Here is a 23714-nt window from a genome sequence, read left to right as displayed (position 1 = left end):
TACACAACATGCAGTGTTTTCTCTTTCTGAACAGGTCATCACTTTCCTTAGATTCGAGAAAGCAGAAGCTTAATAAAACATGTATTACAGACATTTGAACATTTATTCAAAATGCATTCATTAAATGGTTGAATATGTAGATCAAATGTTTAATCATTTCAAAAGCATTCAACCATAATGTCTTGTTCTCTTTCAGGTCTTCTACCAGTCTCTTGAAAATCACCATATAACATCCCTGTGCCTCGTCTCATTGTGGAAGACTAGTCAATGCCAGCAAACAAATTCTTTATATTAAAGAGATTACGACATCCCTTTTACAAGTATGAGTACTATTGACCTGTGATAAGATACTTGTTTGTGAGGATCTCTCATTTTAGGAGTGACAGACATTGACCAGACTGCAGCTAGAACATGCATTACAGTATCAGCGGTTGCCTTTACACAGGCAGCCCAATAATTATATTTTTCCCACTAAATCGGTCTTTTGACCAATCACATCAGATCTTTTTCAGAGCTGATCTGATTGGTCAAAAGATGAATTCATGAAAAAAAGATCAGAATTGGGCTGCCTGTGTATCTTCTGTAGTAAAGAGTTCAGTTCACAAGGAGCTGACCAGGCTGTCCCGCTGTGGCAGACACAGGTGCCTGGCCACACTCTGCCCTCTACTGGCTGGCCTCTGCATGGCTGGGGGAGCAGGGTGGAACATCCTTACGGGGCTCATCTTCTCACAGCTCCCTTTGCTCCCAGGAGGCTGTGTGGAGGAGCCTAGAGGACAGTGTCCACCAGAGGACAAAAAGGGCCAGCTGTTCACTGAGTCTGACCATGAGTCATCATGTCTTTGAGCTCCCTCAGTCACAGTCTGACTACTACGCCTGCAAGTTCTGCCCTTTACTCTCTCTTCTGAAGGAGGATTAAGGTAGGGTTCAAGGCTGGTTACTGTACTGGCAGAGGGGACCAGGAGTGGTAGGTAGTTGTCCCTGTTTTGGGTGGTGGTGGGTCCTCTGTTGTAGGTGTGGGAAGCCTCAGAGCTCTGGCTGTAAGTCCTTAGCTGTTCATATTCAGAGGGTTGGAGAGGGCTGGGTTCTCTGGTGTTGGGTGAGCTACGTGGCTGGCCTCTCATCCTGTCTAACGGAGGAGTCCTCCTTACTAGAGATGTTACTAGAGGTGGCCTGGTATGGGGAGGATGGGGTCTGGGGGCCACCACAGGGGTCAAGTGTCTCTGTGTCTCATCTGCAGGAAAACCTGTCCATCCTGTCGACCTGAGAAGATCAACAACGCCATTAACACCTTTAAAGTAGGGCTCTATTCAATCTGTATATCTTTATTTATTTTACCGTTATTTTACCAGGTAAGTTGACTGAGAACACATTCTCATTTACAGCAACGACCTGGGGAATAGTTTCAGGGGAGAGGAGGGGTATGAATGAGCCAATTGTAAGCTGGGGATGATTAGGTGGCCGTGATGGTATGAGGGCCAGATTGGGAATTTAGCCAGGACACCGGGGTTAACACCCCTACTCTTACGATAAGTGCAATATCTGAAGTGTTACAGATTGCGCAATAGAAATGTGAAGGGAACATCCGATTGAGACGTCATGAAGTGTTTACCGTGAATGCAGTCTACGCTAACGCGGGAACATTGCCTTTAAATTTCAATCACACTCTAGTGCTGAACTTCCTCATACGGATTTTATTTTTTTATTTCACCTTTATTTAACCAGGTAGGCTAGTTGAGAACAAGTTCTCATTTACAACTGCGACCTGGCCAAGATAAAGCAAAGCAGTGCGACAAAAAACAACAACACAGAGTTACACATAAACAAACGTAGTCAATAACACAATAGAAAATCTGTATACAGTGTGTGCAAATGAAGTAAGGAGGTAAGGCAATAAATAGGCCATAGTTACGAAGTAATTACAATTTAGCAAATTAACACTGGATTGATAGATGTGCAGTTGATGATGTGCAAGTAGAAATACTGGTGTGCAAAAGAGCAAAAAAGTAAATAAAAACAATATGGGGATGAGGTTGGTAGTTGGATGGACTATTTACAAATGGGCTATGTACAGCTGCAGCGATCGGTTAGCTGCTCAGATAGCTGATGCTTAAAGTTAGTGAGGGAGATATAAGTCTCCAACTTCAGCGATTTTTGCAATTCGTTCCAGTCTTCGGCAGCAGAGAACTGGAAGAAAAGGCGGCCAAAGAGATGTTGGCTTTGGGGATGACCAGTGAGCTATATCTGCTGGAGCGCGTGCTACGGGTGGGTGTTGTTATGGTGACCAGTGAGCTGAGATAAGGCGGAGCTTTACCTAGCAGAGACTTATAGATGACCTGGAGCCAGTGGATCTGGTGCCGAATATGTGACGAGGGCCAGCCAACGAGAGCATACAGGCTTGCAGTGGTGGGTGGTATATGGGGCTTTGGTGACAAAACGGATGGCACTGTGATAGACTGCATCCAGTTTGCTGAGTAGAGTGTTGGAGGCTATTTTGTAAATGACATCGCCGAAGTCGAGGATCGGTAGGATAGTCAGTTTTATGAGGGTATGTTTGGCAGCGTGAGTGAAGGAGGCTTTGTTGCGAAATCGGAAGCCAATTCTAGATTTAATTTTGGATTGGAGATGCTTAATATGAGTCTGGAAGGAGAGTTTACAGTCTAGCCAGACACCTAGGTATTTGTAGTTGTCCACATATTCTAAGTCATTGAATAGAGCCCTGGAGTATGATGCTTTAAGATCCTTTCACCAGATAGGAACTGTCCTTGTCTAGCATGTAAACCTTATCAGGCAAAATAAATGCCTGTAAATCCACAGAACAGAAAGTGGTAAAATATGTATTTTGGATTTGTTGGAAAGGAGAGTATAGAGCAGACTAGAGGCCAACCTGGATCTGATCTGCAGGCTTGTTTCCACAGGGGAGGAGGAGGGACAGTAGGTGAGGCTGAGGCTCTGCCTTTTCATATCCATCTGGATGGCTCTTCTCTCCTCCTTCAGCTCTGCAAATCAACCCACACCAGGAGAAAATCACTCACACACATTTGTACAACACTATTCTAGAGCAGGCAGGCAGGACCAGGTTCCTACCCACACTTCCAATGGCAGACAATCATACAGCCACCACCACCACAGGGGCCCTTAGCAAAAAAGGAAATAAATGACTGGTGTAGTGGAGCAGTTTTTCTAGGAAGAGGAGTTCAGATTACCCCTATAGATGGCTGCTCTTCTCTGCTGTGGCTTGGTGACTGTGGCGGCGTCCCAAACTGCACTCTATTCGCTTTTAAGTGCACTACTTTTGACCAGAGCCCAAAGTAGTGCACTACATAGGGAATAGGGTGCCATTGTGATGTATACAGTGACAGGCCTCAATTTAAAGCGCATTAAGCTGCAAATGATGTCTGTCAGAATGACAGCTAGCTACACGCCCTCTCTGAGACGCCTTCCCAGGGATTCATTCTACTCTGCAACAGAGAAGAAAACAGCAAGGCTCAACTCTAGATCAAGTCAACTAGACAGGGGAACAATGACATGGGATTGACAAGTTTAATAACGCCACGCAATCCAATTGGAAATGGTGAGAAGACTGAAAGCCGGGTCGGCCTGTTTGAAATTAGCACCAGAACACAAAGCCCCAGAAAACGGGACATTGAGAGGGGAGAGGTAATACCTGTTGACTGAGTTCAATTAACACTCTATTGACCATTATCTTTTTCACCTGATTATGTGTGTCTGGAGTTTCATTAAGTGTTTCCCCTTTCTCAAGTTGCAATGTTTTTCAATATTTGTTGCAGATTAGAGCTTGACAACACTGGCTTCTAATGGTTATTTGAAATTGCAAAATGTAAAAAAGGAGTAAAGTATTTTGCAACAATAAACCACTAGATGGTAGTAAGGCTCAATTTATCTGATTGACTTGTAGATACAGCAGAAATTTCAGGACTCTGTAATTTATGTCAGGTCAATACATTAATAAAGAAAAGCAACTGTGTTTTTGGTAAGTGATTTTTAGGAAGTGTGTATTGCATGTCAAAAGACTTAGGACACTAATGTATACCTCAAAAAGGACCGACAGTCATCGTCAGGACAGTGTAGTTCACATGTTACGGAAGAACTCATGATACTATTATGGATCTGAGCTTAGTCATCTCTATTAACTCTGGGTTCTGGTGTTCAGCTGGCCCAATATAGATCTGTTATGTCGACCAGGATAGTGTATTATTGTTAGGGTTGCAAAATTACAGTAACCCCACATTTTGAGGGGGAAATCCAGGTTGGAGAATTGCTGGATTTGGAAAACCTGAGAATGTTGGTAAAGTTACAAGAATTGTTCAATCCAAATACTGTATGACTGTACTGTAAGTGTTTCACTCACCTGTTACAGTGGGCTCTGGAGCCTCAGTGACATCATGCTGTGTCTGGTGCTCCTGTTCCACACTCTCCTGCAAGGAACAAATCCCACAGACAAGACACCAGAGAACAGGTGAACTACCGGAGCCAGCTACCGATAAGCTGTAATAATATAACAAATGAGAAATAAGGAAGCTGGATGGAGAGGGGTGTTACATGCAGAACAAGCCACTAAACGATTCAGCAGCAGCAGTGTTCGTTCCATAAGGATTTGGTCTCTTTCAACATCTATATCCAGACTCAGTGCATAAACCACAGCTCCAACCAACAGGCTCTTTACTCTGCTGGCAGCCAGGTCATATCTGTCCTCTTTTTACAATACTACTGGTAATGAATGGTAATAGCTAGGAGCCCCACCACTAGCCTCCCTCCCTCCCTCCCTGCCCCCAGCCATGCTTTTTGCTTTGAGGTATTTATGCGAAGTCGCACTGTGTGCCACTGACGTATCATGGAGCTATCCGTCATCCTCACTTCCCACTGTCTAGCTAGCGGAGGGTTGTCGAGTGCCTAGCTGATCGTCTTGATTTTTGAAATGCAAACAACAGAAGAGAGGGATCTAGTTACAGAGGAGGCTATTCATTTTAGATGTGAGGTCTGAGAGGAGGGTGGTTAGACTATACCCTGGCTCAGGCTGCTGCCAAGGGAGATGGAATACCAGACTGGCAGTAAACTCCAAAATGGCACGCTATTCCCTATGAAGTGCACAACATTTGACCAGGGCCCATTGGGCTCTGATCAGAAGTAGTGCACTATAGGGTAATATTTGGGATGTACACAGCCCACAGCTTCTCAATGGAGCGTCGACTTGAAACCCAAACCCTGCAACACAGAAATGGCAGCCCTTTAACTGTGAAAATAATACAGCCTACTATTGCAGTGGTAAAAGGACAACACTCAACACCACCTTCTCAGTCTAATCTTTCTCCTACTGAGACCAGTGTTATGTGACCTGTATTTGGGACCATGTCAACTAGTCTACACACTTTCCAAGCTCGAGGATCATGAGATATTGTGGTAATTTAGTCATTAGCGTAGACTGACCATTCGGGGAAGTGGGACATTATACCTATATTTGTACAAAATGCTGTCAACTACTTTTCATTATGCCTTTGAATTGCGCTTAACATACCACAAAAATGGTGGAATAAACATCCCTAACAGATCAAACACTGACAAACTGTCTCTATTCTAGCCTATCCTAGTCCCTACATCTCAGGAGATGTGTCCTGCGTGTGATAGTGGGTTGGAGATGTGTGTTGTCACTACAGACCCTGGTTCGATTCCAGGCTGTATCACACCCGGCCCGTGATTGGGAGTCCCATAAGGCGGCGCACAATTGGCCCAGCGTCGTCCGGGTTTGGCCGTGGTAGGCCGTCATTGTAAATAAGAATTTGTTCTGAAATTACTTGCCTAGTTAAATAAAGGTACAATACATATATACTGCTCAAAAAAATAAAGGGAACACTTAAACAACACAATGTAACTCCAAGTCAATCACACTTCTGTGAAATCAAACTGTCCACTTAGGAAGCAACACTGATTGACAATAAATTTCACATGCTGTTGTGCAAATGGAATAGACAACAGGTGGAAATTATAGGCAATAAGCAAGACACCCCCAATAAAGGAGTGGTTCTGCAGGTGGTAACCACAGACCACTTCTCAGTTCCTATGCTTCCTGGCTGATGTTTTGGTCACTTTTGAATGCTGGCGGTGCTTTCACTCTAGTGGTAGCATGAGACGGAGTCTACAACCCACACAAGTGGCTCAGGTAGTGCAGCTCATCCAGGATGGCACATCAATGCGAGCTGTGGCAAGAAGGTTTGCTGTGTCTGTCAGCGTAGTGTCCAGAGCATGGAGGCGCTACCAGGAGACAGGCCAGTACATCAGGAGACGTGTAGGAGGGCAACAACCCAGCAGCAAGACCGCTACCTCCGCCTTTGTGCAAGGAGGAGCAGGAGGAGCACTGCCAGAGCCCTGCAAAATGACCTCCAGCAGGCCACAAATGGGCATGTGTCTGCTCAAATGGTCAGAGACAGACTCCATGAGGGTGGTATGAGGGCCCGACGTCCACAGGTGGGGGTTGTGCTTACAGCCCAACACCCTGCAGGATGTTTGGCATTTGCCAGAGAACACCAAGATTGGCAAATTCGCCACTGGCGCCCTGTGCTCTTCACAGATGAAAGCAGGTTCACACTGAGCACATGTGACAGATGTGACAGTCTGGAGACGCCGTGGAGAACGTTCTGCTGCCTGCAACATCCTCCAGCATGACCGGTTTGGCGGTGGGTCAGTCATGGTGTGGGGTGGCATTTCTTTGGGGGGCCACACAGCCCTCCATGTGCTCGCCAGAGGTAGCCTGACTGCCATTAGGTACCGAGATGAGGTCCTCAGACCCCTTGTGAGACCATATGCTGGTGCGGTTGGCCCTGGGTTCCTCCTAATGCAAGACAATGCTAGACCTCATGTGGCTGGAGTGTGTCAGCAGTTCCTGCAAGAGGAAGGCATTGATGCTATGGACTGGCCCGCCCGTTCCCCAGACCTGAATCCAATTGAGCACATCTGGGACATCATGTCTCGCTCCATCCACCAACGCCACGTTGCACCACAGACTGTCCAGGAGTTGGCGGATGCTTTAGTCCAGGTCTGGGAGGAGATCCCTCAGGAGACCATCCGTCACCTCATCAGGAGCATGCCCAGGCATTGTAGGGAGGTCATACAGGCACGTGGAGGCCACACACACAGTACTGAGCCTCATTTTGACTTGTTTTAAGGACATTACATCAAAGTTGGATCAGCCTGTAGTGTGGTTTTCCACTTTAATTTTGAGTGTGACTCCAAATCCAGACCTCCATGGGTTGATAAATTGGATTTCCATTGATTATTTTTGTGTGATTTTGTTGTCAGCACATTCAACTATTTAAAGAAAAAAGTATTTAATAAGATTATTTCATTCATTCAGATCTAGGATGTGTTATTTTAGTGTTCCCTTTATTTTTTTGAGCAGTGTATTTCTAATTTCATGTATGTTTTCATGGAGAACAATTTCTAAGTGACCCCAAACTTTTGAACTGTAGTGTGTGTGTATGTATGTATGTACGTACGTATGTACAAATATAGTCAAGATGTTGACAAGGTTATAAATAATGATTTTTAATTGAAATAATAATTGTGTCCTTCAAACTTTGCTTTCGTCAAAGAATCCTCAACTTGCAGCAATTACAGTCTTACAGACCTTTGGCATTCTAGCTGTCAATTTGTTGAGGTAATCTGAAGAGGTTTCACCCCATGCTTTCTGAAGCATCTCCCACAAGTTGGATTTGCTTGATAGGCACTTCTTACGTACCATGCGGTCAAGCTGCTCCCACAACAGCTTAATAGGGTTGAGATCCGGTGACTGTGCTGGCCACTCCATTATAGACAGAATACCAGCTGACTGCTTCTTCCCTAAATAGTTCTTGCATAGTTTGGATCTGTGCTTTGGGTCATTGTCCTGTTGTAGGAGGAAATTGGCTCCGATTAAGCGCCGTCCACAGGATATGGCATGGCGTTGCAAAATGGAGTGATAGCCTTCCTTCATCAAGATCCCTTTTACACTGTACACATCTCCCACTTTACCACCACCAAATCACCCCCTGACCATTACATTGCCTCCACCATGCTTGACAGATGGCGTCAAGCACTCCTCCAGCATCTTTTCATTTTTTCTGCATCTCACGAATGTTCTTCTTTGTGATCCGAACACCTCAAACTTAGATTTGTCTGTCCATAACACTTTTTTCCAATCTTTCTCTGTCCAGTGTCTGTGTTCTTTTGCCCATCTTAAGCTTTTCTTATTATTGGCCAGTCTGAGATATGGCTTTTTCTTTGCAACTCTGCCAAGAAGGCCAGCATCCCGGAGTCGCCTCTTCACTGTTGAGACTGGTGTTTTGCGGGTACTATTTAATGAAGCTGCCAGTTGAGGACTTGTGAGGCGTCTGTTTCTCAAACTAGACACTCTAATGTACTTGTCCTCTTGCTCAGTTGTGCACCGGGGCCTCCCACTCCTCTTTCTATTGTGGTTAGAGCCAGTTTGCGCTGTTAAGTGAAGGGAGTAGTACACAGCATTGTACGAGATCTTCAGTTTCTTGGCAACTTCGCGCATGGAATAGCCTTCATTTCTCAGAACAGGGATAGACTGACGAGTTTCAGAAGAAAGTCTTTGTTTCTGGCCTGTAATCAAACCCACAAATGCTGATGCTCCCGATACTCAACTAGTCCAAAGGCCAGTTTGATTGCTTCTTTAATCAGAACAACCGTTTTCAGCTGTGCTAACATAATTCCAAAAGGGTTTTCTAATGATCAATTAGCCTTTTAAAATGATAAACTTGGATTAGCTATTAACACAATGTGTCATTGGAACACTGGAGTGATGGTTGCTGATAATGGGCCTCTGTACGCCTGTGTAGATATTCCACAAAAATTCTGCCGTTTCCAGCTACAATAGTCATTTACAACATTAACAATGTCTACACTGTATTTCTGATCAATTTGGTGTTATTTTAATGGACAACATTTTTTGCATTTCTTTCAAAAATAAGGACATTTCTAGATGACCCCAAACATTTGAACGGTAGTGTGTATTATATATATACTGCTCAAAAAAATAAAGGGAACACTTAAACAACACATCCTAGATCTGAATGAAAGAAATAATCTTATTAAATACTTTTTTCTTTACATAGTTGAATGTGCTGACAACAAAATCACACAAAAATAATCAATGAAAATCCAATTTATCAACCCATGGAGGTCTGGATTTGGAGTCACACTCAAAATTAAAGTGGAAAACCACACTACAGGCTGATCCAACTTTGATGTAATGTCCTTAAAACAAGTCAAAATGAGGCTCAGTACTGTGTGTGTGGCCTCCACGTGCCTGTATGACCTCCCTACAACGCCTGGGCATGCTCCTGATGAGGTGACGGATGGTCTCCTGAGGGATCTCCTCCCAGACCTGGACTAAAGCATCCGCCAACTCCTGGACAGTCTGTGGTGCAACGTGGCGTTGGTGGATGGAGCGAGACATGATGTCCCAGATGTGCTCAATTGGATTCAGGTCTGGGGAACGGGTGGGCCAGTCCATAGCATCAATGCCTTCCTCTTGCAGGAACTGCTGACACACTCCAGCCACATGAGGTCTAGCATTGTCTTGCATTAGGAGGAACCCAGGGCCAACCGCACCAGCATATGGTCTCACAAGGGGTCTGAGGATCTCATCTCGGTACCTAATGGCAGTCAGGCTACCTCTGGCGAGCACATGGAGGGCTGTGCGGCCCCCCAAAGAAATGCCACCCCACACCATGACTGACCCACCGCCAAACTGGTCATGCTGGAGGATGTTGCAGGCAGCAGAACGTTCTCCACGGCGTCTCCAGACTCTGTCACGTCTGTCACATGTGCTCAGTGTGAACCTGCTTTCATCTGTGAAGAGCACAGGGCGCCAGTGGCGAATTTGCCAATCTTGGTGTTCTCTGGCAAATGCCAAACGTCCTGCACGGTGTTGGGCTGTAAGCACAACCCCCACCTGTGGACGTCGGGCCCTCATACCACCCTCATGGAGTCTGTTTCTGACCGTTTGAGCAGACACATGCACATTTGTGGCCTGCTGGAGGTCATTTTGCAGGGCTCTGGCAGTGCTTCTCCTGCTCCTCCTTGCACTAAGTCAGAGGTAGCGGTCCTGCTGCTGGGTTGTTGCCCTCCTACGGCCTCCTCCATGTCTCCTGATGTACTGGCCTGTCTCCTGGTAGCGCCTCCATGCTCTGGACACTACGCTGACAGACACAGCAAACCTTCTTGCCACAGCTCGCATTGATGTGCCATCCTGGATGAGCTGCACTACCTGAGCCACTTGTGTGGGTTGTAGACTCCGTCTCATGCTACCACTAGAGTGAAAGCACCGCCAGCATTCAAAAGTGACCAAAACATCAGCCAGGAAGCATAGGAACTGAGAAGTGGTCTGTAGTCCCCACCTGCAGAACCACTCCTTTATTGGGGGTGTCTTGCTAATTGCCTATAATTTCCACCTGTTGTCTATTCCATTTGCACAACAGCATGTGAAATTTATTGTCAATCAGTGTTGCTTCCTAAGTGGACAGTTTGATTTCACAGAAGTGTGATTGACTTGGAGTTACATTGTGTTGTTTAAGTGTTCCCTTTATTTTTTTGAGCAGTGTATATATATATATATATATATATATATATATATATTTTTTTTATATTTAAAAAATCTGTTGTAAAATCTGTTGTGAATGTATTGTAATGTTTATAACATTGTATAAACTGCCTTAATTTTGCTGGACCCGAGGAAGAGTAGCTGCTGCCTTAGCAGCAGCTAATGGGGATCCATAATAAATACAAATACATATTATCGTCTGGCTATCTCATTTTCATGGTCTTGGCTATAGCTCTGACCCTTGGTACAACATACCCTGTATCTCAGTGCAAGCACAGACTACTGCACATGCAGAACATTTTCTCAGAGCACAGACAATATTTAAATTGGAACAAAAAAAGTGTGATTTTCCAAAATAACTATCTGGTATTGACTGGAATCAAACCGAATCTTACCTGCAGAAACTGAACTTGGCTTTTCAGCACCTTGCATTCTTCTGACAGGACTGATCTGGTAGTGAGGAGAGAACACAACTGTTAGTCAAACTCTAAAACCATAGCATTTAATGACTGTTTGAAAATTTGAATTGATAGACATTTAAGTAAAACAAATAAACTAAAGAAAAGTGAATAGCGTTAAACAAAAACGAATTCAACAGCTTTCCAGGAACTCGGCAGCCTGTTTTCACAGAACACGACCTTGAATCCTAAACAGACAGCCAAAAGCAGAGACTGAGTCTGCACAATAGTATATTAGAGTCCACAAAGGGACCACTACATCCATATCCACATTTAGACTTTTCTTATGGTGTTCAGGGAGCAGTGGCATATTTCTCTTTCTCAGTTATCTAACTCTTGTAGACTTGATGCACTTCTTTATTTTTTAGAAGCAAAGGAATCTTCTGCATGCTAAGATCTGGTATTCACTTTCTTACAATGGGGGCTTTTGTTCTGTGGGGGGATAGAGAGAGGAGAGGGCAGGCTGTCCCCCACCCTTCACCTCTCCCCCAGCTCCCCTCCACTGATGCCAGACATACTGTACTAAAACTACTACTGTCTATCACAATACTCATTTCAAATGGGTTGCATTTTATAGGGATTATTACCTAAAAATCTCTACTTGGTATTTTTATTAACAGTTGCTCTGATGGAATTAGTCCCTTACTTGAGGTGGGCCACAATGTCGTCTATGTGGGTGATGTTCAGCATGTGTCTCATGGCATCAATGTCATCTTGGCTGGTAGTAGAAGTGACTGAGCTCCGTGAACAGGACCTGTGGAACCAGAAATGCATGTCTAAGGTCTATCCATATGACAGATAACAAGAAATACACAATGTGTGTTTTCAGCTGCACTTTTTCCTCTTGTGTTGTAGCATTTGTATTAGAGTGTGGGAATGTTTCTAACTCATAACAGTCAGACTAACCTTCCTACATGTTGACTCTGGCTGAATTGTATTCCACTAGAGGTAGGCCTACTATTCACAGTGTCACAACGGTTGCTCGGGACACCCAAGGCGTAATTCACCACACTAGGACTGTACCGGAACAAGTCTGCATCCCTGAAAGTAAATAGATACATACAAATAACCCCCAACAAAGTGTGAAGGAGTCAGATAGGAAGGGATAAGATGACAAACCCCCCCGTCCTAATCTTCAGACTCCCATGCTGAAAAGATTAAAGCAGTGTGTCACGTCCTGACCATAGTAAATTGTTATTTTCTATGGTAGAGTAGGTCAGGGCGTGACAGGGGGTGTTTGTCTGTTTTTTTGTATTTCTATGTTCAGTTTCTAGTTTTGTATTTCTATGTTGGTTTTGTTTGGTATGATCTCCAATTAGAGGCAGCTGGTTGTCGTTGTCTCTAATTGGAGGTCATATTTAAGCTGATGTTTGTCCCACCTGTTTTTGTGGGTGATTATATTTTGAGTAGTGTGTTTTCTCTCTCCGTCACGGTTTGTTGTTTTTGTTAGTTCAAGTATTTTGTGTATTGCATTAAGTTTCACGAATAAATAAAGATGTGGAACTACAAACACGCTGCATTTTGGTCCGATCCTTCAAACAGCCGTGACACAGTGACGCAGAAAGAGAGAGATGGAGAGAGGACAGAGAGTGATGGAGAGGAGAGAGAGAGAGAGGAGAGCAGAAATGGGAATGGTACAGCAGCAGCAGTCCTGCAACCTTTCATCTCCTTCCAAGAGTCACCAGCCATGGAACAAGGTCTGTTGGATTATGGTTGAGGAGAACACCCAGCTGTGTCAAAGTGGGGATGTTATGTTACTACGCGGAGGGATTTAAATCAGGAGGCTGCCACAGAGTGAACACTGCCATTTAGCTGCACCTGCTGAAACACTTTTGATCTCCAGAAAAAAGACAGTTGCAGATGCTGGCCAAGCATGCCCAACCCCCCTTTTTGAAATCACATTACGGAGAAATACAGCTCAATCGAAGTGGAAAACAGGCAGATAGGCTGCTACCCCCCTACGAAGCTTACAAAATACACCCTCTCCTTTTGGTCAAAGCCAACATTCTAGACACGGCCTGTTTTGATATATGATATAATGTATTGTCCTCTATGTTCAGTGCATGTGTGGGGTCCAATATGACCTTAATGGCCTGTCTGAGGATGGTCTCCTGGAGGGAAGTGTCATACCTATCATCTTCCCTGCTGTCTTGGTCAGTCTCAAGATTTAGGCTTTGAGCTGCACTGTCAGGTTACCAAACCAAGTAACAATGCCGTAGTATAGTGTTGGCTACGGACTTGAGCCAGTTTTAATCTGTTTATAATTGTATAATTAGCCTAGTAGATTTATTATTGTGTTATGGGTTAGATGGAACGTGTGCATTGTATTTGGGCAGAGGGAAAGTACAAAGAGGGCCTGTCTCTGAGGCCAATGATTATTCTATAAGGGTTGAATAGGAGCAACGTTCCTGGAGTTAGAGCTGATAGATTGTAATTACTGTTCTATAACACTGTCTAATATCTTCACTGTTCTTTACTATTACTGTATATGCTCTTAATATGAATCTACAGTTTATACATATTATTAGGGATTGAAAGTATTGTTAGGTTTATGCTCTTTGTGTATGAGAAGAATTATCTAGTGGAGTGTGGTAGACTGCAAGAATGTGTACTCCCTAACTCAAGGCCTCTCCTGACTGATAAGAAGTCCTGTGAGAGGCGTGGAGAATGTGTACTCCCTAACTCAAGGCCTCTCCTGACTGATAAGAAGTCCTGTGAGAGGCGTGGAGAATGTGTACTCCCTAACTCAAGGCCTCTCCTGACTGATAAGAAGTCCTGTGAGAGGCGTGGAGAATGTGTACTCCCTAACTCAAGGCCTCTCCTGACTGATAAGAAGTCCTGTGAGAGGCGTGGAGAATGTGTACTCCCTAACTCAAGGCCTCTCCTGACTGATAAGAAGTCCTGTGAGAGGCGTGGAGAATGTGTACTCCCTAACTCAAGGCCTCTCCTGACTGATAAGAAGTCCTGTGAGAGGCGTGGAGAATGTGTACTCCCTAACTCAAGGCCTCTCCTGACTGATAAGAAGTCCTGTGAGAGGCGTGGAGAATGTGTACTCCCTAACTCAAGGCCTCTCCTGACTGATAAGAAGTCCTGTGAGAGGCGTGGAGAATGTGTACTCCCTAACTCAAGGCCTCTCCTGACTGATAAGAAGTCCTGTGAGAGGCGTGGAGAATGTGTACTCCCTAACTCAAGGCCTCTCCTGACTGATAAGAAGTCCTGTGAGAGGCGTGGAGAATGTGTACTCCCTAACTCAAGGCCTCTCCTGACTGATAAGAAGTCCTGTGAGAGGCGTGGAGGAGTACCAAGGTTCCAGACTCAAGCTGGGATGATAACACCACCTGCCCAGCAACAGAGATTGATTGTTTATCCTAGACAAGGAAGGGGGGTCTAGTTGGGGAGGGGGGACTAATCGGAAGTTATAAATATTTGTGCTTGTGACTTTGTATCGGTGTTGTTTGCAGCTGTGTTTATGAGGTGTGTGGTGAATAAATCAAGAGTGTGTGGAGGGGGGGAGTGAGTAGATGTAACGGTCCCATTCCAGTGGCAGGCTACTAGTGGAGCTACCCGGTCTAGCTGTAATGACAGGAACAGAGGCTACATTGTGAGGCAGTGTAGTATAGATCACTAAGCATCTTAATCCCCGGGAGAGAAAGAGTCCTAATCTCAGTTAACAAAGATGGCATAGATGCCCGCCACAACATCAAAAACCACACCATGTTTACAATACACAAAACAAATACTGTTCAAATCCCCCTCCGTCCTGGAAGACTGATAATCTACGGATGTAAAATACATTACACCACAACCACAGCCACTTTTAACCCACTTCAAAGCTCCAATTGTTATGCTAGTTCCGTTCCGAGAATTTAGGACCTCCTTGGGCCTACTTTCAGAAATCAAACCACCATTTGAAGCCTATTTATTCAGAGTAGGGTCTTTACTCAATGGGAATTCAGCATACCCCCTCTCTCTCTCCATAATGGAACTGGTGCAGCTGCACTGAGGACGCCAACCACAAAATCACAAAGACAATGGCATGGAGGGACGACCGCACAAGGGGAGAGGTGGTCCAAACAGTTGCCAACCACCTCCATTAAATCAGTTCACTTTCAAAGAAAGATTCATTCTAGCTGCTCTACTGCGTTACCCTTGTTCATTAAAGCCCTAGGCTGCAGGGTATTGAGTCAACTCAACAGTTTCCTTTGGGTAGAAAGAATTTGGCAAGGAAAAAGAGAAACGCCCAAACCTGGAGCAATATTAAAGGGAAATGATCCAGCAGCTTTGTCCTGAAAGGAGTTCAGCTGATTTACAGTGATGTCTTAATTAGTTAATCAAAGACAGGAGATCATGGGGGATATACACACAGGCTGGATCCCAAATGTAGTGTCACGTGTCAGTGTGCAGCGGGTAGGACGGCGTCAGGCGCAGGACACAGAACTAATTAAAAACGTACTTTACTCAAATAAATCACAAACTAATTCCATACAGGGAAAATATTCCAGCTCGACACAAAAGAGCGACCACTTAACAAAGAACAAACACGCACAAAACCATGTGGGAACCAGAGGGTTAAATAGGGAATAAATTATAACGTAATGGAAACCAGGTGTGTACAATCAAGACAAAACAAATGGACAAAGAAACGTAGATCGGTGGCGGCTAGAAAGCCGGTAACGTCGACCGCCGAACGAACAAGGAGAGGCACCAACTTCGACGGAAGTCGTGACAACTAGGCATCCCACAGGCAGCCCAATTCTGATATTTGTTCCACTAATTAGTCTTTTGACCAATCACATCAGATCTTTTCACATCAAATATTTTTCAGAGCTGATCTGATTGGTCAAAAGACCAATGAGTGAAAAAAAGATCAGAATTGGGCTGCCTGTGTAAACACATCCATAGTGCACTACTCTTGACCAGAGCCCTAGACTATGTAGGGGATAGGGTTCCATTTGGGACACAACCACAAACACGGGGCAGAGGTAGAGACCAACAGGACCAACCGGCAGGCAGCAGGGTGGTTGGAACTGGGCAGATGTTCAAAGTATAACGTGGTAGCAGGGTTAACATGGCATGGATACCCAAAGTCTTTGCATCACCTCGTTGATCTGTACACAGGACTATAAGTGCCGCCGGGGTTTGTTTTAAGTGAAATAATCCCTCAATGGTTGGATTTGGTTCAGAATGTCAACAACTATAAAAAGGATACACATTCCTAGAATACCCTTGAATAGTCTCATAGTCTCAGCAAAATCTGATGTTGGAGATAAGGTTGTCTGATTTCATGTTACAATACAGATATGAATTAGATTTTTGTGAGAAAACCACTGCCAAAATACTGAACTGGTGCATCACATAAATTGGAAACAATCTTCAGTAATTGTTTGATTTTCCTCCCCAGAAAGTCACAAAATTCTAATTATACGGGCAGAGTTGAGGCAAAGCTACATTCTTCAGAGCCTCCTACCAGTTGCTGAGAGATGGAAAGGCCTTCCTTCACATAGGTACCTGTAAATTACTGCTTTTTGTTGCACAAAACAAGCTCATCCGGGTGCAACAAAACGGGCTCATCCGGATGCAGGCCTATTGTTGGGTGGGAGGTATAAAAATAGGGGCCCACATTTGGCATACAAAGTCCAATCAAATCTGGGAGACTTGTTCCTTTAGGCTACACAGTATAGAACAGTACTTATATGTAGGAGATTTACAGCCATTTGTGACATTGTCTTCTGCCATCTTCTAGTGGGGCGGCAGGTAGCCTAGCGGTTAAGAGCATGGCAGTAACAGAAAGGTCGCTGGTTCAAATCCCCGAGCTGGCAAGATGGAAAGAATCTGGCATTCTGCCCTTAACCCCCAACAACAGCTTCCTGGGCGTCAATGACGTGGACGTTGATTAAGGCAGCCCCCCCCGTACCTCTCTGATTCAGAGGGGTTGGGTTAAATGCGGAAGACACATTTCAGTTGAATACATTCAGTTGTGCAGCCTACTAGGTATCCCCTATCCATTCCCTATACCTTGTTCTAATTACTAGGCCCAACCCTTTTCCAGTGGAAATAAAAGTCTCAATGGTTCTAATGGGGTCTGAACATTTATCACCTGGAACTAACAAAGACCGGCAGGGAGACAGGAAGGGAGAGAAAGACAGGGAGAAGAAGCATGGCCTGGGAAACGAGATCCACAGACATCCATCCCAACAACGTCACGTTCTCCTTGGTCCTCTGTCTGATGAATGAAAATGTTAACATACTTTAACCCAAAAATTCAAATATTAGGCTAATCAAACATCATGAGGTAAGAAGAAGTGTTGGTGTAAGACAATTTAATGAATGCTTTATCAATTCCAACATGAAGAGAAAACAACAAAAGGAAGGGGAAGGAATACCCACAGCATTATAATAGTATTTTCATCCAGGGCTTCTTGTGCTGATATTCAAACAAGTTGGCAACAATGATTAATAGGCCATAAACATGTTGTTGTTACGTAGGACTTAAGTAACTGCATTGTAAATGCATAGTAATGGGCTTTATCCCAAATGGCACCCAATGCCCTACATAGTGCCCTACTTTTGACCAGAGCGCTATGGGCTCTGGTCAAAAGTTGTGCACTATATAGGGAATAGGGTGCCATTTGGGATGCAGATGTGGAGTTGAGTCTTTTTTGAAATCACACAGGAGTCTCTCCTCACCTGCCCTCCTGGGCTGCTCTCTCTCTCACGGTGGCCAGCAGCAGTTGGATCTCAGCTTTCAGCAGCTCCTTGATAGCAGGGGGGTCAGCCAGGGGGGAGCGAGGAGCCTTCGGCCTGTTACCCTGTTTAAGTCGCAACGTCTGCCAAATCTGCTGCCACATAGTGACCTGGCAGAAGGAAACATGGGGAGACATGGGATAGGACATCAGGAGACAACGCTGTGTAACTTTAGGCTTACAATAAAGAGCGATGAGTCATTATGAATGATGAGATACAGTATCAGAAAGACCTGCGAAATGGACATGATATTCAATTGAGACCCTGGCCCATAGACGTCCTATAATGCACGTGTTCTATTAAGTTCTGGGCCCTGGCCACTGTTGGGCATAAAACTACTGCATGTGTTTTTCAGTTGGCTGGTTTCCCCCAACAAGTTTACACCCTATTCTTTAAAAACACTTCTTTCAGGGAAAAAGCTATTAAAGTGGCTACTGCTGAAAAAAGATAAAGTGTAGTAAAACTGTAGCCAGACTAGGGTTGCAAAGATACTAGTAATTTACTAAAGTTACCAGAAACTTCAGTAATTTTGGTAATTATGGTAATGATAATTTATACTTGAATAACTTTAATATATTCACATACATACATACATACATACATACATACATACATACATACATACATACATACATACATACATACATACATACATACATACATACATACATACATACATACATACATACATGTGTATACCGTAAATTCCGGACTATAAGCCGCAACTTTTTTCCCAGGCTTTGAACCTCGCGGCTTAAACAATGATGCGGCTAATATATGGATTTTTCCCACTTTCAATTTTTTTTCTCAAAAAAAAAACCCACATTCTGTGATGTGCTCAGTTTTTTGGTGGCATGAAGCTTTCATTAGACCAATGAAATTGCCGAACGGGTTACGGTCAAACAACTTTTTTGTTTACTGTTTAGATTAAATCGAGCGCTCTCAAACTTCCCATCATTCTGATTACGGTAGTCATTTTGTCACCCTCATCATGGCAAAGACACGGAGAAATGCATATGATGCAGCTTTCAAGTTGAAGGCGATTGATCTGGCTGTTGGAAAAGGAAATAGAGCTGCTGCACGGGAGCTTGGTCTTAATGAGTCGATGATAAGACGTTGGAAACAGCAGCGTGAGGAATTGACTCAGTGCAAAAAGACAACTAAAGCTTACTGCTAATTTTTTATTTTTTGTTACAAGCCGTGTTTCGTTAAAGCCTATTTATTTTTGTTACAAGCCGTGTTTCGTTAAAGCCTGTGTAAAGTTCATTTGTTTCAATGTACCGGTAGGCACCTGCGGCTTATAGACATGTGTGGCTTATTTATGTTCAAAATATATATATTTTTTAATTCAGTGGGTACGGCTTATATTCAGGTGCGCTTAATAGTCCGGAAATTACTGTATATACATATATATATATATATATATATATATACATACATACACGTATATATATACATACACGTATATATATACATACACACACACATACATACATACACACATACATACATACATACATACATACATACATACATACATACATACATACATACATACATACATACATACACATACACACACATATATATATATATATATACACACATATATATAGGATACATTTTTTATATCTGTATCCATATTGTCCATGAGTTTCTAGTAGATAGACCATATGGTTCAATAGAAAATAGCCTAATTGTAATGTCTGCTTCCAACTCACACTCTCAAACATGTAGATCCCATGAACGCAGCTCACTCTCCAGATCCCAATCACCTGAATTCTTATCACCTGTTCACACACCTGTATGTCATTATCACACACTAGTTAGTTCAGTTCTTTGCACCCCATCATTGTGAGGTATTGTTTGTTTTGTGACACACTTCTATTCAGAGCTCTGTTTTTCCCGTAATATAATTCTCCTGAGGATGATAATTTTTGCCTGCCTCACTAACGACGCCTTTTGCCTATTCCCTGACAGTACTTTACTTCGGATTTCCTGTTATCAACCTATTGCCTGATCTCCAGGACGACGTTACTAGCCTTTTCCCTGCCTGTACTGTTGCCTTTTTGGACCCCCTGTGTATGACCTTCTGCCTGCCCCTGGACCCAGCTACCTGCCTCCTCCTGTGGTCCTTTATAAATAAACACTTGCTGGGCTTTGCGCTTGAAACCAGCTCTCTGTCTCCCATCGTGTTCAATAATGGCATTATTTTTAATCAACTCCGCAACTCTTCCAACTATTGACTGTGTTCACAACTGCCACTAGTTTGACAACAAATACATATTGGCAGTGTAAAATAAAGTGTGTAAAAAAAAACAATTATACAAGTATTTCATGCTGAAACCCTCATATTAAACACCAATTCACTAAGTTAATGGTTTATATTCAGAATGTTTTACAGCGTTGTCATTCTAAAATCATATTTCATTCTATTATATATTTTACATGTGCTAAGGCCACACAGAGGGCCAGAGATAATTATAGACACCTGTGATAATCTGAAGAACCCAAAAGGGCCACTAGATGTCCTTGAAAAATACCAAAATTCTGGTAGTTTACTGGTAAACTTTGATCGTTTCCAGCAGTATACCCTACCTTTGCAACACTAAGCCAGACAGAAAGAAAAGAGGAAAGAGAAAAAGTGAAGCAAATAGTCTGGCCTGTGGTAGAGACACAGTGCTGGTAAAGAAAAGTTTGGAGTCTTTTAACATTTTCTACACCTGGTCCCTGACCTTCACTTCCTATGCTCCATGGAGAGGACAACTTCAAAGCCCACTGCTGTCCAGAGGAGAACTTTAAACACGGTCGATCCCAGTGTTTTGCACACACACTACCACTATGTCTAGCTGAATTCCGGCCAGGCAGCCACACACTGCTTCCTGTAATGCCCCAGCCAGCCATTCTCCACTTAGGTGTTTATGGTGTGAGCCCCCAGGATGCTAACAACAGTAACAAGCTGTTCCTTGCTTTGTAAATCAAGTGAAACCCATCAGAGGAAATGGGGGAGGAACTCCAGTGCAGTTAAACTGGGTTATTGACTTCACTTCAACATTGAAATTGAAGAGGTTGAATGTGATAAACAATTGAAATAGGCTAAGTATGTTTTTTTTCTTTATTAAAAAATGCTATCCATTAAGAAACCAAACATTGACTGTACCTTATACCATACCCAGTGACACGGGCATTACCAATGTCCGGAGAACATGATAGCTCAAACCCACATGGTTTGGCAGAGATCCAAGAAAACGTGTCTTGTGTCCTATCCTGTGTTAAACTTGAAAAGGGCTGGCTATTTTTCTCTGAACTGCTTCAAACAATGGTGACCTTGATGGAGAGAAGGCCAGTCTGGGTAGTATTACTATGATTCTCATCTAGAGATGTAACGCTGAGGGAAAGCATTCATTTACTACAGGGCAGAAAGCTAAACAAAATGAACGAGGGAAATGTAAGGCTTGTTGTGTGAATAGGGCTACATTCTAATACTTACTAGAAATATTAAGTCCTTCCTGGATATCTAAAGAGTCTTGAACCTAATGTACAAAACATTAGGAACACCTTAATATTGAGTTGCACCCCCTTTTCCCCTCAGAACAGCCTAAATTCGTCAGGGCATGGACTATAAGGTGTCGAAAGCATTCCACAGGGATGCTGGCCCATGTTGACTCCAATGCTTCCCACAGTGGTGTCAAGTTGGCTGGATGTCCTTTGGGTGGTGCACCATTCTTGATACACACAGGAAACTGTTGAGCATGAAAAACCCAGCAGCGTTGCAGTTCTTGATACACTCAAACCGCTGCGCCTGGCACCTACTACTCCGTTCAAAGGCATCTTAAATCTTTTGTCTTGCACATTCCCACTCTGAATGGCACACATACACAATCACTTTCTTAATTGTCTCAAGACTTAAAAATCCTTCTTTAACCTGTCTCTTCCCCTTCATCTACACTGATTGAAGTGGTTTTAACAAGTTACACCAATAAGGGATCATAGCTTTCACCTGGATTCACCTGGTCATGTCATCTATGCCATGGAATGTCATACTGTTTTATACAGTATACTCAGTATATGTTCATAATGCAGGTTGCCTAGTGGTTAGAGTGTTGGGCCAGTAACCGAAAGGTTGCTGGATTGTATCCCTGAGCTGACAAGATAAAAAATCTGTCGTTCTGCCCCTGAGCAAGGCAGTTAACCCACTGTTCCCGGGCGCCGAAGACGTGGATGTCAATTATGGCAGCCCCCCGTACCTCTCTGAATCAGAGGGGTTGGGTTAAATGCCGAAGACACATTTCAGTTGAAGGCATTCAGTTGTACTACTGACTAGGTATCCCCCTTTCCCTTAATGGTCTTTGCAACAAGACAGGGTTAGCCCTCTCAACCCCTTTATTAGTCACCTGACTTGCTTAGCTAATTTGAGAGCCTGTGTCATATGCATGCTCTATTCACTCTATTCCAGGGGTCTCCTTCTATTAGCAATTTGGCCTGTATAGTTCGAATGTAATTACACTATTGGACTAATATGGAACTAATTGAGCTAGTATGGATATTAAAACCATTGCCCCTATCAGAACATAACTGTATGATGACCTAGACAGGAAATGTGTGGTTTCAAACATATTTCTTTTACATTTTTGAATATGAACTCAACATTATCCAATCCATTTTAAGTTATTCCTGCATTTTTTATGTAGTTGTAATTTCCCAGCCAATCTGGTATAAAATTATGAAAAATATGTGTAGCCTTTTTGGCTGACAGCTTTCCTGTCCCTGTTTTGAGCTGTTGTAGGCTACTTAATAATATCATCTTCAGAAGGAGTAGTTGGCTCCAGAACAAACAGTGCGTAGGCCTAAAGATAGTCTCAAGGGCCACAGTGAGTGTGTTGTTTTGAAACAATCTGAGGATCTCGTCTTAAATAGCTGTATGTATAGCCTCACTCATGTAATGCAGCTAAACTAGAGCTACTTCAAAGACTACAAATGCCTTCTTGTGATTTGCCTGTAATGGTGGCATGTCCATAGTTTCACGTCATCTATTTTTGTTAGATTGTATTCCACCCTTTTTGGGGGCCAAGTGTTAATTTCAGCTATTGTTGATTTCTACCTAAATTCAGATGTTTGGAACAATGCTCATGCTCAGTTATCAACCATTGCAGAGATGTGTTGGTCCTTACCTCTGAATACATCTCTGTGTATATGTCAATCAGAGCATCTCCAAGAAGGACCCGGATCTCTGGGAGCTCTGACTCAGGGACATGCTCCACGATAAGATTCCACACTGATTGTGGACATTCGGTTTCTTCCATGAGGAACTTTATCTAGAAGTTGAAAGGTATAACAGAGGGAATAATGTAAAGTAGTCAGTGAAATACTGTATGTCTGGGCTATAAGTATTTTGCGTCCTAGCCGGTTTGCAACAAGGATGCGAGCGTGGCTTGGTTGCCTCAATTGCCTGGCATTGGTAGCTAACGTTAACTGGAATTGGGTAATGTTAGCTAGCTAGTTTGTCTGGAATAAGGGTATTCACAAGAACGTCCAGCGTCTCAGTAACACCATTCACTTAGTTATTTAATGCACGTTACATTTGTGCTTAAATTATACATTTTACAACTGTTCAGAGGAACTAACATGCTACTAAATAAAAATAGTAAACTCACCTTGTTGCTTTCTGTATCCAGTGTAAGCGTTCTTGTCTCCAAGGCAGAAATATCGCGAGATCACTCTCCCTCTACCTCATCTTGGAATAAACTATTTTTAACACAAGGCTGATGTAAATAAAATGTTGAAAAGTTTAATTTTGGGCCGTGAAAATCCATGGGAACATTATTACTGCTTAATATAATAGGCTGCAGATTTCTTTATTTTTACTTTCAAATGTCATTACCAAGATTGAATAC

General features: G+C 43.3%; 1 protein-coding gene across 1 annotated transcript; it reads right to left on the bottom strand.

Annotated features, from left to right (window-relative positions):
- Positions 1-84: 84 nt before the first annotated feature.
- Positions 85-23559, bottom strand: LOC106569089 (uncharacterized). Its single transcript, XM_014140085.1, has 9 exons — positions 23475-23559; positions 22992-23135; positions 17764-17930; positions 11983-12117; positions 11723-11830; positions 11014-11068; positions 4370-4436; positions 2885-2996; positions 85-1260 (listed from the first exon to the last, which is right to left on the bottom strand). The coding sequence occupies exons 2-9, from the start codon at positions 23121-23123 to the stop codon at positions 600-602; spliced, it is 1437 nt and encodes a 478-aa protein (XP_013995560.1). The 5' UTR covers positions 23124-23135; positions 23475-23559; the 3' UTR covers positions 85-599.
- Between the last annotated feature and the right edge of the window lie 155 nt (positions 23560-23714).

This window comes from Salmo salar, chromosome ssa14 (assembly GCF_905237065.1).
Source record: "Salmo salar chromosome ssa14, Ssal_v3.1, whole genome shotgun sequence".
In the NCBI taxonomy this organism is placed as follows: Eukaryota; Metazoa; Chordata; class Actinopteri; order Salmoniformes; family Salmonidae; genus Salmo; species Salmo salar.
The sequence above is the reverse complement of the archived record's forward strand: the minus strand, read 5'-3'. Positions and strand labels throughout refer to the sequence as shown.